This window comes from Xenopus laevis, chromosome 9_10L, assembly GCF_017654675.1.
Source record: "Xenopus laevis strain J_2021 chromosome 9_10L, Xenopus_laevis_v10.1, whole genome shotgun sequence".
NCBI classification, from domain to species: Eukaryota; Metazoa; Chordata; class Amphibia; order Anura; family Pipidae; genus Xenopus; species Xenopus laevis.
The window spans coordinates 43167227-43183548 of NC_054387.1; the positions used below are offsets into that span (position 1 = coordinate 43167227).

General features: G+C 41.2%; 1 protein-coding gene across 2 annotated transcripts in view; it reads right to left on the bottom strand.

Annotated features, from left to right (window-relative positions):
* raly.L (RALY heterogeneous nuclear ribonucleoprotein L homeolog) overlaps positions 1–16322 on the bottom strand; it is an 83244-nt gene that overhangs the window by 3012 nt on the left and 63910 nt on the right. For both annotated transcript variants that reach the window (XM_041576375.1, XM_018235214.2), the window contains exons 3-8: positions 13047–13309; positions 11612–11684; positions 5503–5550; positions 3927–4087; positions 3338–3451; positions 1751–1899 (exon numbers count right to left, since the gene is read on the bottom strand). In XM_041576375.1, coding sequence (XP_041432309.1) covers positions 1751–1899; positions 3338–3451; positions 3927–4087; positions 5503–5550; positions 11612–11684; positions 13047–13302 — 801 coding nt within the window. In that variant the 5' untranslated portion in view covers positions 13303–13309. The remainder of the gene's footprint in view (positions 1–1750; positions 1900–3337; positions 3452–3926; positions 4088–5502; positions 5551–11611; positions 11685–13046; positions 13310–16322) is intronic.

Consider the following 16322-nt stretch of genomic DNA (forward strand, 5'->3'; position numbering starts at 1 on the left):
TTTTCTGCATAACTAAGCTTTCCGTAATTTGTATCTTCATACCTTAAGTCTACTAGAAAATCATGTAAACATGAAATAAACCCAATAGGCTGGTTTTGCTTCCAATAAGGATTAAATTACATCTTAGTTTGGATCATGTACAAGTTAATGTTTTATTATTACAGAGAAAAAGGGGGAAAAAAATCAATATTTGGATAAAATGGAGTCTATGGGAGCCTTTCTGTAATTCGCAGCTTTCTTGATAACGGGTTTCCAGATATCGGATCCCATACCTGTAGTGTAGTTCTGAAGAAATGAATTTACTTCAAAAATGTTTTAGTCCCTTATTTTGTCTTTGTAGGGAGATGTACTCCCGGGACTTCATTTAAAGAATTACATATGATTACACAAATAGTAATGACAGTAGGTGCTGACAGTATCCCTTAAAGCGGTTGGTCACCTTTAAATGAATTTTTAGTTTGCTGTAGAGAATAATATTCGGATACAAATTGCAATTGTTTTTGAGATATTTTGCAATGGCGGAAATTGAAAAAAGTCTATATGGCACAGGTTAAATAGTGGATAACAGATTCAACACCATTATGTTCTACAGAGTTTATCTGCTGTGTAACCTGAGCTTTTTCTCCTTTGAATGGCTGCCCCCATTGCTACACAGCAGATTATTTATATATAAAGTAGTAGTGTTTCTGAAGCAAACACACCAATTTTACCAGTGCAGGGCAACACTACATTATATTTGTATTACTTTAAAACTATTTCATTTTTTTGATGTTACTGTTCCTTTAAAGGCAAACCTCCCTATTTAAAGACATCGTTTCTAAGAGATGCTCTACCACTGTCAGTCAGCAGGTGGAGCGCAATCCTCTTTTGATTATTAATGAGATCTTATATCATATCTGAATGGTACCAGTCATACCAGTTCAAAGCTGCTAATTGGATGTCTAGGGTGGTTGGAGTTTAATATCTGATTTTAAAGGGGTGGTTTACCTTTAAGTTAGCTTTTAGTGTGTTATTTATTTATTTCGTTTTTTATAGTTTTTTTTAATGATTTGCCTTTTTTCTTCTGACTCTCAATGGTCTGTAAAGCTACACAGATATTGTTATTACTCTTTATTACTCATCTTTTTATTTAGGCCTCTCCTATTCATATTCCAGTCTCTTATTCAAATCAGTGCACTCCTTTAGGGTCAGGGCCACTTGCCTGGCGACAAATCTCCTCTTCTTCAGGGCGACTAATCTCCCAGAACTGCCTCCCCTACCTTCCCTTCCTTCCCGCCAGCTAAAATGTAAATCACCGAAGGCATGGCACTTGTGACGCGATTCGTTTTTTTTTTCGAAGTTGCCCCGAAGAAGAGGAGATCTCCCTGAATCTGCCTGTGTGCCCTGACCCTTAAGCAGACTCTGACTGTTAGTACATGTAGGGGATCCGTTATCCGGAATCCAAATGGCCTTTCCGTAATTTGGAGAAAGCTCCAAATTACGGAAAGGCCATCTCCCATAGACTCCCATTTTATCCAAATAATCCAAATTTTTAAACATGGTTTTAATAAAACAGTAGCTTGTCCTTGATCCCAACTAAGATATAATTACTCCTTATTGGAGGCAAAACCAGCCTATTGGGTTTATTTAGATGATTTTCTAGTAGACTAAAGGTCCAAAGATCCGTTATCTGGAAAACCCGAAAAAGGTCCCAGGCATTCTGGATGACAGGTCCCATACCTGCAAAATCAGTCAGTAAATTCCATCATACCAAGTCGTCTGTGGACTCGTCATGTGTCAGGTCCTCTACTTCATCTCCATTCAGGGGATCATCATTATTCGTGTCCCCGGCCTCTGACATGCTGTCATCCTGGGAGAATTCACTTCGGCTGCAGTCTGACTTCTTTCTGGCTGTTATGGCTGGAAGCATAGGGCAGAATAGAGATAAGGTAACTGCATGCTCAAATAGTCTTGGGCTAGGGTGAAATATACAAGGAAGCAAAGGGGTTGATATGTGGTTTAAAATAAACTTAATGTAACTACAGACTCACAATCATAATAAGAAGGAGACTGAGCAAGTTTGTTATTCGACTGGGTGCCCCAACTTTCCTCACACGTGTGCTTACCTGTCTAGTGTATAATGTTAATTTCTCATTGCTAATGGCACATTCCATAATCCTGGTGTAGTCAACTCACAAGCTTTCACCTCAGCTCCTGGTATAGTCTCATTCATGTCCCTTCAGCCCACTGTATTGTCTACTAAACCAGCTTCTCACTCCCAGATTGGTCTGATCTTCAGCTTTCCCTCTCCCGCAGTAAAGATTGGTCTCCAGCTTCTCCCTCTTTGCTCCATGCATGGCCTGATCTTTAGATTTCCATTTCCCAGCAGTATGGTCTGTTTTCCAGCTTCTCCCTCTTGGCTCCATGGACTGTATGGTTTCATTTTTAGACTCAACTATTCCAACAATAGAGCCTACTCTACAGCTCTTACCTCTGTCCGGTCCATCTATGGTCAAATCTTCAGCCCCTGCCAATATAATCTATTCTCCAACGTCTCACTTTTGGCTCCCAGAATGGTCTGATCTGCAGCTTTCCTTTTACTCCTAGTATAGTCTACGCTCCAGCTTCTGATGTTTGGCTCCCAGAATGGTCTGATCTGCAGCATTCCCTATAACGCCAGTATAGTTTACGTTCTAGCTTTTCCTGTTTCAGTGTTTGTATGGTCTTAAAATGCAGAAAGTCCAGATGCTTTAGACTTAACACTACTAGATTCTGAATATCATGACCTGGATGAATGTGATTCTCCACAGTCTTATCTTCAGTTCTTTCAGCTTCTCACCCGTAGCTTCTAATACAGCTTCCCCCAGTTTAGTATACTCTACAGCTTCTCACTCTCTGCTCTTAGAATAGTCTGATTTTCAGCTTTCGTCTTTTATCCTAGTATAGTTCATTCTCTAGCTTCAATCTCTTTCCCTCAATATAACCTACTCTTGAGCTTCTCACTTTTGGCTCCCAGCATGGTCTGATCTTCAGCTTTGCATCAGTATAGTCTTCTTTTCAGCTCCCCCTTTTGTAGCATATGTATGGTCTTCAGTTCTTCCAGCTTCTCTCCCTTAGCGTCCAGCATAGTCTGATATTCAGCTTGCCTTTTACTCCCTGTTTGGTCTACTCTCTGGCCTCTCACCCCAGTATGGCCTGATCTTCAGCATCTCCGTCAGCTTCCTGTATAATCTGCTCTCCAGCTTTCCTTTTCTCAGCACCCCGCCCCAGTATAGTAAACTATTTCCCTTGCCCCCCTCCATCCATTGCTTGTGCCTAAATGAAGCACCCCTCCACTTTCACCCCCCCCCCCACTAACCTGTGCAGGGTTTTTGTTCATCTGTTATCTGTTCCAACCTCCCCAGCAGAGCGTCAATGTTTGTTTTGATCTGTGTGAGTTCAGATTTGATTGTTTGGATTTCATTGCTTCTTACTGGGTCAAAAAAGAAAAAGGAAAGAAATGGGGTGTAAGAGTCATTGCAAAGGTTCATCTACTGTGGCACAGAAACAAAGTTATTGGCTGAGAATTCTAGTTCCACAAAATTCTAACTTCACCCATTTTGAATGTAGGGTGCATGCTGCCCCCTCTTTTTGTGCATTACTTTGGGAATGCATAGGTGAATTCTGTTGACCAATCAAAGTACTTGACTTGGACTCTTGACATTGTAGTCCAGCATTACCATTATTACATTCTTAAAGCAACACTGCTTGATACATTTTTCAAGCTTTTAATGCAAGAGGATCCTGTAGCGACAGCGCTGACTACTGACTTCCACAACCCTCCTGATATTTCATTACAGTGTAATATCTGCAAACCAATTGCATAAGGTTCTCCATGATAATCATGAGCTAGTGCTGGAAGGCTGGATATTCATTGGAGCATCCAATATCAGATGATGACTACTCACATTTCAGTCGGGCCGCGCTCCCTGTGATAGCTGCAGATCTTGCGAGAAGTTTTACGGGAAGGGCAGATTTAACTCTTCGTACCAGTGGGACAGTCACTCGTGGACGTTTAACAGGGACAGTACGAGGAGCAGGAGAGACCCTCCCACGATATTCAAGCAGCCTAAAGAGAGACAGAGAGAGGTTTCATTGGAAGTAAACACATATTATTCACACTAAAGGAATAATGGGTCCTAAATCTCAAAAGTAACAACTGCTACCCCCATTCTATCACATGAAAATATTATTAATTTGTGTTAAAACCCAGGTCATTTGCTGATGCAGTCAGTAGGGGGAGCTGTGGTTCTGTTCCTGCTCTGATCTTGGCTTGAACACAGAACACAGGCAGGCACAGCAGGTGTTAAAGGAAGGTTTGGGCCTAATATCAGCTAAAAATACTCGGAGATAAATTCACATTGTTTCTTGCCTTAGTATAATCAATACGCCTGTATCAGAATGCACCATTCCAGTCTTAGAACAATCACAAAGCCCACTCTCGCTTGGCTACTAAATGTGGGATGAGTCTGCACTATTGTTTTAACCCCCTTTATTCGAAGTGCTTCAACTAAGGAACAACAAATCTCCTATATTAGGGTTCCAAATGGGTTTCCCCCCCTCCTGCACCTGCGCTTATTCCAGCTCAGTGTTTGATAGGTGGCTGAGGGTGCAATATAGGAGTCTAGTTGGAGGGTGTCAGAGCCGTAGGTTCTCCAGGATGATGGATGGGAGACTGCAGCTATCTGGCCAACTACTGGAACCAAACCCATTAAGCAGGATGGAAATACACTCACACTTCTTTTGTCTCTATCCATTTATGTTCCCTATCTTTTCTGTCCTTCTGTACATGTTTCCCACAATGCAGTCCCATAGGTATTGCCACTGACCACTAGGATTTACTGGTCTTTAGAAACTATACACCAGTGTTCTTGAGACACATGAAACTGATCCTTCTGTGCACTTAATTGACATCAAATAAACATACAATTGTAAGACATTGTAATAAAAGGAGTTTGCCTAGGTCTGATAACCTATAACAACAATCAGATGTTTGTTTTTAACAGCTGACAATGTTGATTGGTTGCAATTGGTTATTAGACCAGCAGCAAAGTGCCCCTTTTATTATGTTATCCCCATAAAGTCATTGGCACTATTTACATAAAATATATATATATGTGTGTTGATATTATTTATACACACACACTAACAGACATGTATAATACTGTATATATTTGGATGGAAAAAAATTGTACCCCCTGCTGTAAAATGCACTCATACAAATATTCCTATGCAACAATATGGAGATATATGCATAACAATCAATATCGGAGCATGTAAATGAAGTCTCATGCTGCTAGGTTGGTTGGAATAAGCAAGCTCATTAACTCCAGCCCCCTGCCCGGCTGCCAGACAATGGGGAGATGTGATTGCATTACCACAGTCCTCTGATTCTCCCCCCACCGCCAGATCCAATTCCATTCACACACACACACACAAAAAGAATAAAATCAGGTCATGCCGGGTCTGTGCAGTGTTATTCACCTCTCATAGAAGTCATCCCTGTAATAGTCAAAGTCCAAGTCGTAGCCACTGTAAAGACAACAGAAGGACGGCTTAGGTTATGGTGTAAGTATGAAAGTTACAGTTGGAATTGAAGGACACTGTGTGGAACTGAATTTTCAGGAGAGAATAGAGATCAGGCCTAATGGGATCTTGTTTATAGTAAAGACCAGGCCTGGAATCCATTCTACACACTCAATGACAAGGAATGACCTAAGCTTAGGGAAGGCCTCCAAGATGACCAGTCAGTGGTGTCTAAAAGTCTTACTCCAACTCTAACAACTGTGTTTGCTTATCTAACTATACAAAACAACATTATCTGGTAAGCCTACCATTGGACCCTCTCTTTGCCATTATTCCTAACATTTTGCAGAATGTCTGTTGTTGATTCCAGCCCTATTAGAGCATTGATGGGTGTCTTGTGAATTGTAATGGTTTTAGAGATGGTCAGTAGGGTTGAAGTCTGGTGACAGTTTAGGGAAAGCATGGAAGCCATTTCATATAGGTCTGGCACAGCTTTAAGATCTTTGTCTTGCTTAAAGCCCCTGTCACACAACTTTAAGCCAGAGGGAGTTGCACATGTATTATTCTTCATTTATTCATATACCTCTCAACAGTTCATGATTAGGTGCTACAGCCCAGTGAGCAGAATGGGAAAATTTTGAGAAAAGAAGTGGTTGGAGTCTGAGCAAATCATAATATGGCTGGAAAGTAACTGTCGGTAGATCAGATGACATTAAAGGCTGGGGAAGTGACACAAAGGAGTGGGGTCATGATGTTAAAGGGATACTGTCATGGGAAAAAAAAAATTCAAAATGAATCTGCTCCAGCAGAATTCTGCACTGAAATCCATTTCTCAAAAAAGCAAACAGATTTTTTTATATTCCATTTTGAAATCTGACATGGGGCTAGAAATATTGTCAATTTCCCAGCTGCCCCAAGTCATGTGACTTGTGCTCTGATAAACTTTAATCACTCCTTACTGCTGTACTGCAAGTTAGAGTGATATCACCCCCACTTCCTCCCCCCCCAGCAGCCAAACAAAAGAACAATGAGAAGGTAACCAGATAACAGCTCCCTAACACAAGATAACAGCTGCCTGGTAGATCTAAGAACAACACTCAATAGTAAAAACCCATGTCCCACTGAGACACATTCAGTTACATTGAGAAGGAAAAACAACAGCCTGCCAGAAAGCATTTCTCTCCTAAAGTGCAGGCACAAGTCACATGACCAGGGGCAGCTGGGAAACTGACAAAATGTCTAGCCCCATGTCAGATTTCAAAATTGAATATAAAAAAAATCTGTTTGCTCTTTTGAGAAATGGATTTCAGTGCAGAATTCTGGAGGAGTAGCACTATTAACTGATGTGTTTTGAAAAAAACATGTTTTCCGATGACAGGATCCCTTTAAGGGCAAAATTGGGAGGGGATTTGGTCAGTAGGGCAGTGGATGGGGACATGCAAAGATTTGGTGGTGGATCAGAGGAGTGCCAGGAGCTTAAGTACTAGTTATTACAAATTTACTGTTATTCACATTGCTACTAAAGTTGTGATATCAGCCCCAGTGGCAATCCTAACTGATAGTCAAATGTCCTTTTGATGTATGGTACTAGGAAAACATGCGTTTACCTGGAGAGCCGGGAAAAATTTTACAGTGTTGCTTCAAGAATTATATTGCTCAACTCTTAAGGGGCTTATCTATCAATGTTCATTCTTTTTCTCTGTGATTTTACATTTTTGGCTTTGAAAATAATTTGAATAATGTTAAACACAAATTTTGGGAAAATATTTATCAAAATAAACCCCCACGAAAAACGTTGTTGTCTGAAAGCTTGCGAGGTCATGTAAAAGTCCATGGGAGCTGTCCTATGCAAAATGTAAACTGGTAATTCAATACGAGTTTTTTGATTTTTTTTTTTTTTTTTCTAGCTTGTTGACCTAATATAAATGATGAATAAAATACGAATTCAAGGTATTATGTTTTTTTTTATTTGTATTTTTAAAGAAATAAGATAATGTCCACTTAAAATGACAAGGTTATTCAAGGTAGAAAAAAATCAGAAAATTACACAAATACGAATTTTGATAAATAGGCCTCCCACTCCTACATTGCTCTCTCTCTCTCAATATATATATCTATGCATTTATCACATTTATGTTGGTGTATGGTTGAGTGAACCTGTGTGGGCCTTTTGATCAGCTTGTTCAGTTTTCTTTATATTGATGGCTTTTTTTTAATGATAATGCTCCCCCAATAATTCCAACCCACATTTACTGAGAAGTCGTTTTGCCACGCCTCATCGATTTCTGTAATGTATGTCTTATGTTTCGCCTAAATATTTGCATTTACATTTAAAAAAACATGGAATATTTGGCCGTAAAATAGGTCACAGGGGGGAAAAAATATCCCGGTCCCTGCGCACAGTTTCTATTGCCGCTTAACCAACCACCTCTCAGCGGCTTTCTCATTTCTAATGAAAGCGATGAGATTTTATGACTTAATGGGATTAGGTTTTTTTTTTTCTTTGCAGTGAGTTCATGATAAATCCTTAATATGAGAAATCCAATAATTATTTTAATTGCTTCTGAAATTACTGAACACCGCAACCAATTTTATCTATACTTTTGCCCTTTCTAATTGGCTTTAAACATAATTAAAGCTCGGTGGGCCTTTCCTCTTTGCGTGGCCTGCTGTAATGTTTTATATCAATAGACCGGCTCGGCTCTGAAAATCTCTCCTTATCAACGTGCCTTTAAAATTTTAATCTCGCCATTTACTGAGAGACTGAGAAATCAATCTGCCATGTTCATTTGCAATAGAACGACTATATATACAAAATTTTAGTGCTGGCAACTTGAATCACCGTCATTTGCAGCATAAATAGTTTAGAATGACCGTTTCTTTTAATGCCCTTGTTATTTCCCTGTGACTTTCTGCTGGTTAGGGAGGAAAGGGAAGATTATACAGACAAGTTATAACAAACAAGGGAAAGTTGTGCTTGCCACTAATTTTTAAAACATTAAGCGGGGGTGCAATGAGGCTGTGACCACAAAATTCATACAGACAAATACAAGAGTCCTCTGCACTCAACCCACTATTAATATATTTAGGACATTGAGACATTGTGTGCCTTAAGCTACTAAAACATGCCTTACCCTTTAGACAAAACAGGGATTGTTTGCCCATGTATTGCAAGATATTTAAGCTGGCCAACTACATCAGAGTCTGAGTCAGCTTAAATATATTGCAATATATGGACAAACAATCTCTGTTTTGTTTAAAGGGTAAGACAATTTTAGTACTAGGTCCTCTGCTTTTCAAATTGTTTATTAATGACCTGGAGGTGGGCATTGAAAGTACTGTTTCTATTTTTGCAGATGATACTAAATTGTGCAGAACTATAGGTTCCATGCAGGATGCTGCCACTTTGCAGAGTGATTTGTCTAAGTTGGGAAACTGGGCAGCAAACTGGAAAATGAGGTTCAATGTTGATAAATGCAGGTTATGCACTTTGGCAAAAATAATATAAATGCAAGTTATACACTAAATGGCAGTGTGTTGGGAGTTTCCTTAAATGAGAAGGATCTAGGGGTCTTTGTAGATAACACGTTGTCTAATTCTGGGCAGTGTCATTCTGTGGCTACTAAAGCAAATAAAGTTCTGTCTTGCATAAAATAGGGCATTAACTCAAGGGATGAAAACATAATTATGCCTCTTTATAAGTCCCAGGTACTCAAGTCCTTATATTTATTCTGTAGAATGTTTTACCATACCTGAGTAAAAAGCTCTAGAATTTGTTTAGGGTAGGAGCTGCAGTATTAACATGGTGTGACATCACTTCCTGCCTGAGTCTCTCTCTGTTCACTCATAGCTCTGGGCTCAGATTACAGCAGAGAAGGGAGGGGAGGGGGAAGAGGAGCAAACTGAGCATGCTCTTGCCCAGGGCAATGAGGTTTAAGCTGAAGGCAGGAAGTCAGATACAGATGCCCATGTGTACACAATAGAAGGAAAGAAATGCTGTGTTTCTTTTGACAGGGGACTCAGCAGCATTACTTTGGGGGTTTACTGGTATATTTAGATGGATCTTTCTGATAAGGCTTACTTAGTTTTAACCTTTCCTTCTCCTATAAATGAGCTGGAGAGAGTGCAGAGACTAAGTGCAACTAAACTGGTTAGAGGGATGGAAGACTTAAATTATGAGGGTAGACTGTACTGCCAGGTGATGTTGTGATGGCTGATTCTGTTAATGCCTTTAAGAATGGCTTGGATGATTTCTTGGACAGACATAATATCAAAGGCTATTGTGATACTAATTCTATAGTTAGTATAGATATGCAGGTCTGGACTGGGAGTCAAAATAGGCCCTGCTATTTCAACTACATAGAGGCCCAAACAGCCCTCAACCAGCCCACTAAATAGTCACTTTCTATGGCATTGTACACCAGCCCCTCTGGCATTTGCCAGAACCCACAGATTGCCAATCCAGGCCTGTAGATATGGGTATATATCATTTATGTGAAGGTAGGGAGGGGTGTGTGTATGGATGCTGTGTTTTCATTTGGAGGGGTTGAACTTGATGGACTTTGTCTTTTTTCAACCTGATTTAACTATGTAACTATACAGCTTGGATGTTCTTGACTTGGAGGCGGTCAGGGAATTGCCCTACATACAAGTAAATGGTGTGCGTCAGATAGCAATTTTACTGCTGTGCTAAGACCAAATCATATTAAGTGCTCAGTAAAAGCAACCATTATACCACTTTTATGTAAATATGGCCACTAGAGGGCATCAGGAGCTATAAATTAGTGTTGCACCCATGGGCCCCAGTCTTTGACCATTTCCCTCCTGGCTGGCTTCCATTTTTATACATGCACTTGCCCCACCCAATCCAATTACCTTAGAGATGTGTGGGTTGAGGAGCAGGGCCGTCATCAGTTGTTACAGGGGCTATTGGAGTAAGGGACTCTGAGTCAAAGTGGGCCCCAACAGACATAAAAAAAACATGATTCATGGGCTGCAAAGGCAGCAGGGCATATGGCACAGGGATGGTGGTGGGGGGGGTTGGGCAGACCATGGCCTGGGTTTTGACATAATGGGTTATGAATTGGGTGGGTCAGGGGAATGGTCATGCACACATGGCCTTTTTTCCAATGGGTCCCCTTGTATTTGTTAGCATGGCCCTCCCCCAGTGGCTCAGGCAGCCAATAGGTTAATAATTAGGTGTAGCTTTGCCACCAAGTTCCAAGTTAGAAAATACAGACAGGACTCTTCACTGAACATTTGGCTGATTACTGCGTCATAGCCTTGCCCCCTGACAGCAGCAGCACACCCAGCAAATGTCATTTCTTCACCCCAGACATCACCCGCAGGAATATAAAAGGTGCCAAACTGGGGAAAGGGCCCTGCAAACTTAATTGTGTGGGACTCATGATTCATGATTGTCGAGTGTGATATTAACTGAAGGCCTGCCTATTTATTATCCTCCAGTTATCTTATTTTAGTTGTGCCTCATTTGAAAATGAATGGTCTGAAATCTCTGGAAAATGTTTTTTTTTAAATAAAAAGGAAATTTTTTTTCTATTAAATCTAATCTATTAAAACACCACGTATTGTTTTCAAGGGTGTCAGACATAGGAGAGGTATAAGGGAACATCACCATAGATGGGGGTGATATGATTGGTGATGCCACTAGAAGGGTTGGTATACATGTAGTAACAGTGAGGGGTAGGACCTGTTAAAGTTATGGCTATGACCCACTCATGGAGTAGTTTTGGTGGAGTTATGGCTGTGACTTGTTTCTGGAGTAGTTTGGTGCCTCCAAACCACACCACACACTTATCACTAGTATAGAACTCCCATGCACCAGATTATTCATGGTAAATATGTACAGTTGTTGCAGATACAGAACTGCATGATTATTTCTAGCGCTGGAGCACTTAGGAAATTGATATTTATATTTGGTGATGGAAGTGAAAACTGATTTTCTAGAGGAAATATTTCTGAGACCCCACTGGGGCTAATTGAGATATAACCTTTCTAAATGCTAATGATACAATAACAGTCCCCTTTATTTCCCGCTGAAGCTTACCTGTACAGTGCAGCAGCTGCTCGCTTCAACCCTTTGGGTCTGATGGGTTTTGGCTCCCCGGCCATGTTAATGTCTGTAAGAGAGCGGAAAACCATGATATTAATAGTTCAATAGGTCTGTTTCATGGAAATGTGAATTATCAGCGGGAATGTGAATTATTTATGGGGTTTTCCCCTGTGTAAGTTTTCCCATAGACCTTTAGTTACACCACTGCTGTCACAACTGTCAATACAATAGTTGTAATCTCCCATACTATAGATATTAAGATTTCTTCTATTAATACTGTATATGTAGAAATAAGTTCAAGCTGCTGTGTCGGTTGCCTTAGACTCACAGCCAATCATAGCAGCAGCTCCACATATTTATGACCCGGCGTTCAGCTCTATTTCTGCTAAGCAAAGTCTATGTGGCTGCTCCCAATCATATGCTTAATAAACTATGCAGAGAAGTAATGTCCTGTACAAAAAGCTATGTCCATATACAAAAGGGCAGATTCTTCATCTAAAATGTAGGGTTTTTTTGTTCTTATTTGGCCGCAGTGGCTCTGCAGAAGACCTGTCCATCATTCATAGATATAAATTGTTTGGTCTTTTTTTTTCCTGAACGTATATTTCTGGCATGACCTTGTTGCAGCCCCTGTGATGTACGAGCAGTCTCTTGCTCCATCCACAAAGACACAAATCATGGCGTAGAGCTGACAGGCAATTCTACAGTACTAATCTGCACCTAGCATTCAGTGCCAGCCCTGGGAAAACCCACTGTATATTATACTGGGTACTGCCAGAGCAGGGAGGCGCAAGTAGCGGGGGCGAAGGGACAGATTTAAAGTGTACCTGTGAGATATTTCGCTGATAAACTTTCAAGTCCAGCAGAAGACTCTGGACATTTAATGGTTGGCTGAGGTCTAGAGGTGTATGCATGAATCAAATGCTACGTTTAGGTGGTCTAAAAGAGCTCCTACTGTAAAATAAATGGTCCATCTAAATACAGAAGAAAATACTACAAAGATCAGACCAGAAGTAGGAATTGTGGGTGACTCGTATGACAGTCACTCCTACATGTTCTTCTAGTTTTAGATTTTTTGGTTTAAGACCCCCTTGGAGGTCAAGTCTTTGTTCAGTGCCCCCCGTAGCACAAAGTATGATTACAGATATAGTAAAATAGGTGTATCAGGTATTCAGCCCAGGCATTTCTAGGGCCATAAATAAGCACTCACCCCAAATCTTACCCTAACTATTTTTTTAGCTGGACTTTCTGGGGTATCTAGAGCCAATAGGCATTATACCCAATTCTTACACTAACTAAACTCCTAGCAGGAATTTTAGAGGTATCTAGGTGATCCAATAATCATTATACCCAAATATTATCCTATCTTTCCTTAGGGTTGAGCTAAACTGTCTCTGCAACTGGTCCAGTGGTGGTCTCTTTTACTTACCCAGTGTCTGTCCAGCCAGTACACGTCCATTCTCTCCTATGACAGCCCCCCGTGCGTGCCTCTCATTCATATACTGTACAAACGCATACCCTTTGTGCACGGAGCAGCCCACCACTCGGCCATATTTGGAGAAGATGGACTCCACGTCACTTTTCTTCACCACGGCTGTGTTCAGGTTTCCAATGAAGACTCTGGAGTTCAAGGACTTTGGGTCATTTTTGTTTGTAATGTTGCTGGTTGAAGTTTTCAGGGACATCTTCCCCCTGCGAACAGGGAGAAAACTGGTTAGATATGACTATGGTAAAATGGTTTACTTGTGCCTTCCCCAACCTAACTATGTCCCATTCCTGTTGTTGTCCTCTGCTTCTCTCCTCTCATTGTATGTAAGGTATGAAATTCATATGATGCTTCTTATGGGGAAGCACAATGACTGAACAAAAATCTATCAACAACAATGTTTTGGTGTTTATTGGTTCCAACTGGGACAGCCACTAGGGTTGCCACCCGGTAAAATACCTGCCAGGGCCGGGGCAATGTAGCTGGCGGTAATTTGTAATACCTATAACAAAAGCCCTTGGCCCTCTGGGCAGAAACTTACCTCTGCTTCTTCTTCTGCCCCTCTCGCGATGGAGCCCCACCCCCTTTCGCATCACGACGCACGCGGTTCCACCCCCTTTACATCACAGCCCGCCTATGTATCCGTGGCTCCACCCCTTTTTACGTCACGGCGTTACTGCCCCCATCAGTGGCCGGTTTTTTTAAAAGGTGGCAACCTTAACTGCCACTTATATGTAAACTCTCCTTGCTAAGTAGAGTTGTTGATTGTTCTAGTTTAACAACAGCCTAAGGAACACAGGTGGGGCCTTTCAGCTCAGAAGACTTTTAGGGGCAAATTTACTTATGGTCGAATATCGAGGGTTAATTAACCCTCGATATTCTACTGCCGAATGGAAATCGAAGTCGAAGGATTTACCGCAATTCGTTTGATTCGAAGGTTTTTAATCCATCGATCGAACGATTTTTCTTCGACCAAAAAAAGATTGCTAAGCCTATGGGGACCTTCCCCATAGGCTAACATTGACTTCGGTAGGTTTTAGGTGGCGAACTAGGGGGTTGAAGTTTTTTTTAAAGAGACAGTACTTCGACTATCGAATAGTTTAAAGATTATAAGTTCGAATCGTTCGATTCGAACGTCGAAGTAGCCAATTCAATGGTAGAAGTAGCCAAAAAAACATTAGAAATTCAAAGTTTTTTTTTATTCTATTCCTTCACTCAAACTAAGTAAATGGGCCCCTTATTGTCAGTTTCCCAGCAGCCCAAAGTCGTGACTTGTGCTCTGCTAAACTTCAGTCACTCTTTACTGCTGAACTGCAAGCTGGAGTGATATCACCCCCTCCCTCCCCCCCCCCCAGCAGCCGAACAACAAAACAATGGGAAGGTAACTAGGTAACGGCTCCCTAATACAATACAACAGCTGCCTGGTAGATCTAAGAACAACGCTGAATAAAAAAATCCAGGTCCCACTGCAACACAGTTACATTGGGTAGGAGAAACAACAGCCTGTCAGAAAGCAGTTCCATCCTAAAGTGCTGGCTCTTTCTGAAAGCACATGACCAGGCAAAATGACCTGAGATTGCTCCTACACACCAATATTACAACTAAGAAAATACACTTGCTGGTTCAGGAATGAAATTTTATATTGTAGAGTGAATTATTTGCAGTGTAAACAGTGTCATTTAGAACAATTTAAAGAATTTAAAATACAGCTGAACTGCAGGCGGTGTAATATGATTAATTCTGATATCTGCAGATCATTGAATAGTAATGTAGGGACCCATAGAGTTAAGCTGGCCATAGACGCAAAGATCCGATCGTAAGAATTTGTACGATTTTTGGACCATGTGTTGAGAGTCCCGACATTTTTCGTCCAACGGAAATCGGTCATTTGGTCGATGGGACAGGTTAAAAGATTTGTCGGCTGCCGATAATATCTCTGCATGTATTGCCGATCGTATGATTTTCAGTGGGAGACTGTCACTAGCTTTGGTTGAACATGACTTTTGTGTGATTGCTGTCAGGGGCAGAACATCGGCTGATCTGTTCTTTTACTACTTTATTTGATCTGAATGGTTAGTGGCAGGTCGGGAGATGGGGAATCTGATCGTTCGAGGATTCGAACAATCGCATTTTTGCATCTATGGCCAGCTTTAGTGTGCCTTTAAATCCCTAAACTTCCTGATCTCCCTAGTTGCTGGGCAGATTCCAATGTAGCTAGTTGTAATTTTCATAGTTGTATTATTGGCCAAGAAGTGTCGTGAGCAGTTCTTGTCACACTTTGGTATAGTGCAGGGATCTGCAACCTTGGATAGTGAGTGAGAAGAGGTGGATCTTCCTCTTTGGCGTCTGGTGTCTGACCCAGCTGCATGTGTCCAGGGAGCCTGGGTACAACAAGGCCCAGTAAAGCCATTCTGTTGTAGAGGGACCTGAACCTCTAGAGAGATAAGTCGGGGAGCAGGGACCCCGTGAATGAGGTCAGCTAGAGATAGGTTACTACCTTTTATAGGACTCTCTAGGAGAGTAAGATAGGCAGGTTAAGTAGCAAGAGCAGCTTGGCTCCATCTAGGAGGTATAGCAGGGAGGTAGCTCTCCCCTCAGGCAAGACTGGCCTGTAGCCTGTAGATAGGGAAACAGCCTAATAGGGAATTAGGGCTAGCGAGTTCCCTGATCCAACATGTGAGGATCCAGGTAACGGTGTTGAGATCCTGAGGTTGCCTATAGCCTCGCCTTGGGGAGTTCCATTGTGCTGTCTCTGAGGGAGGGTCATGTCGTCATTATCTGCTGGGGCCTCTCTTTATTGTAAGTACAAAATCTGTAGATCATTTGTCTCGGACAAACAAACTGTTCTATTTTTGTTGCAAGAACCTGCTGGTGCCCTTGTATTTTGTCTTTCATGGAATTTTTTTTTTGTCCGGCGCAAAAAGCCAAATTCTAGAACTGATTTGTAAAAATATATGCTGCTGGCAAAAAGCATATTTCTCTGAGAAACTGTACCAGGCAAAAGAAAAAAGTTTGCTCATCTCTAATAATTACCACCCCACCAATTAGTTTTGGCATCTAAAAATGTTTTCACTGGTCTAGCCAGGAAAACACCAAATACACTAGATGCACTAGATGTGCATAAGTATCGTAGGACCACCCTGGAAATTGAGTCCTGTGGATAAAGTGGGTGGTTCCTTTAATAATGTGCCAATATTCCTTTAAAAATATTCCTATAAT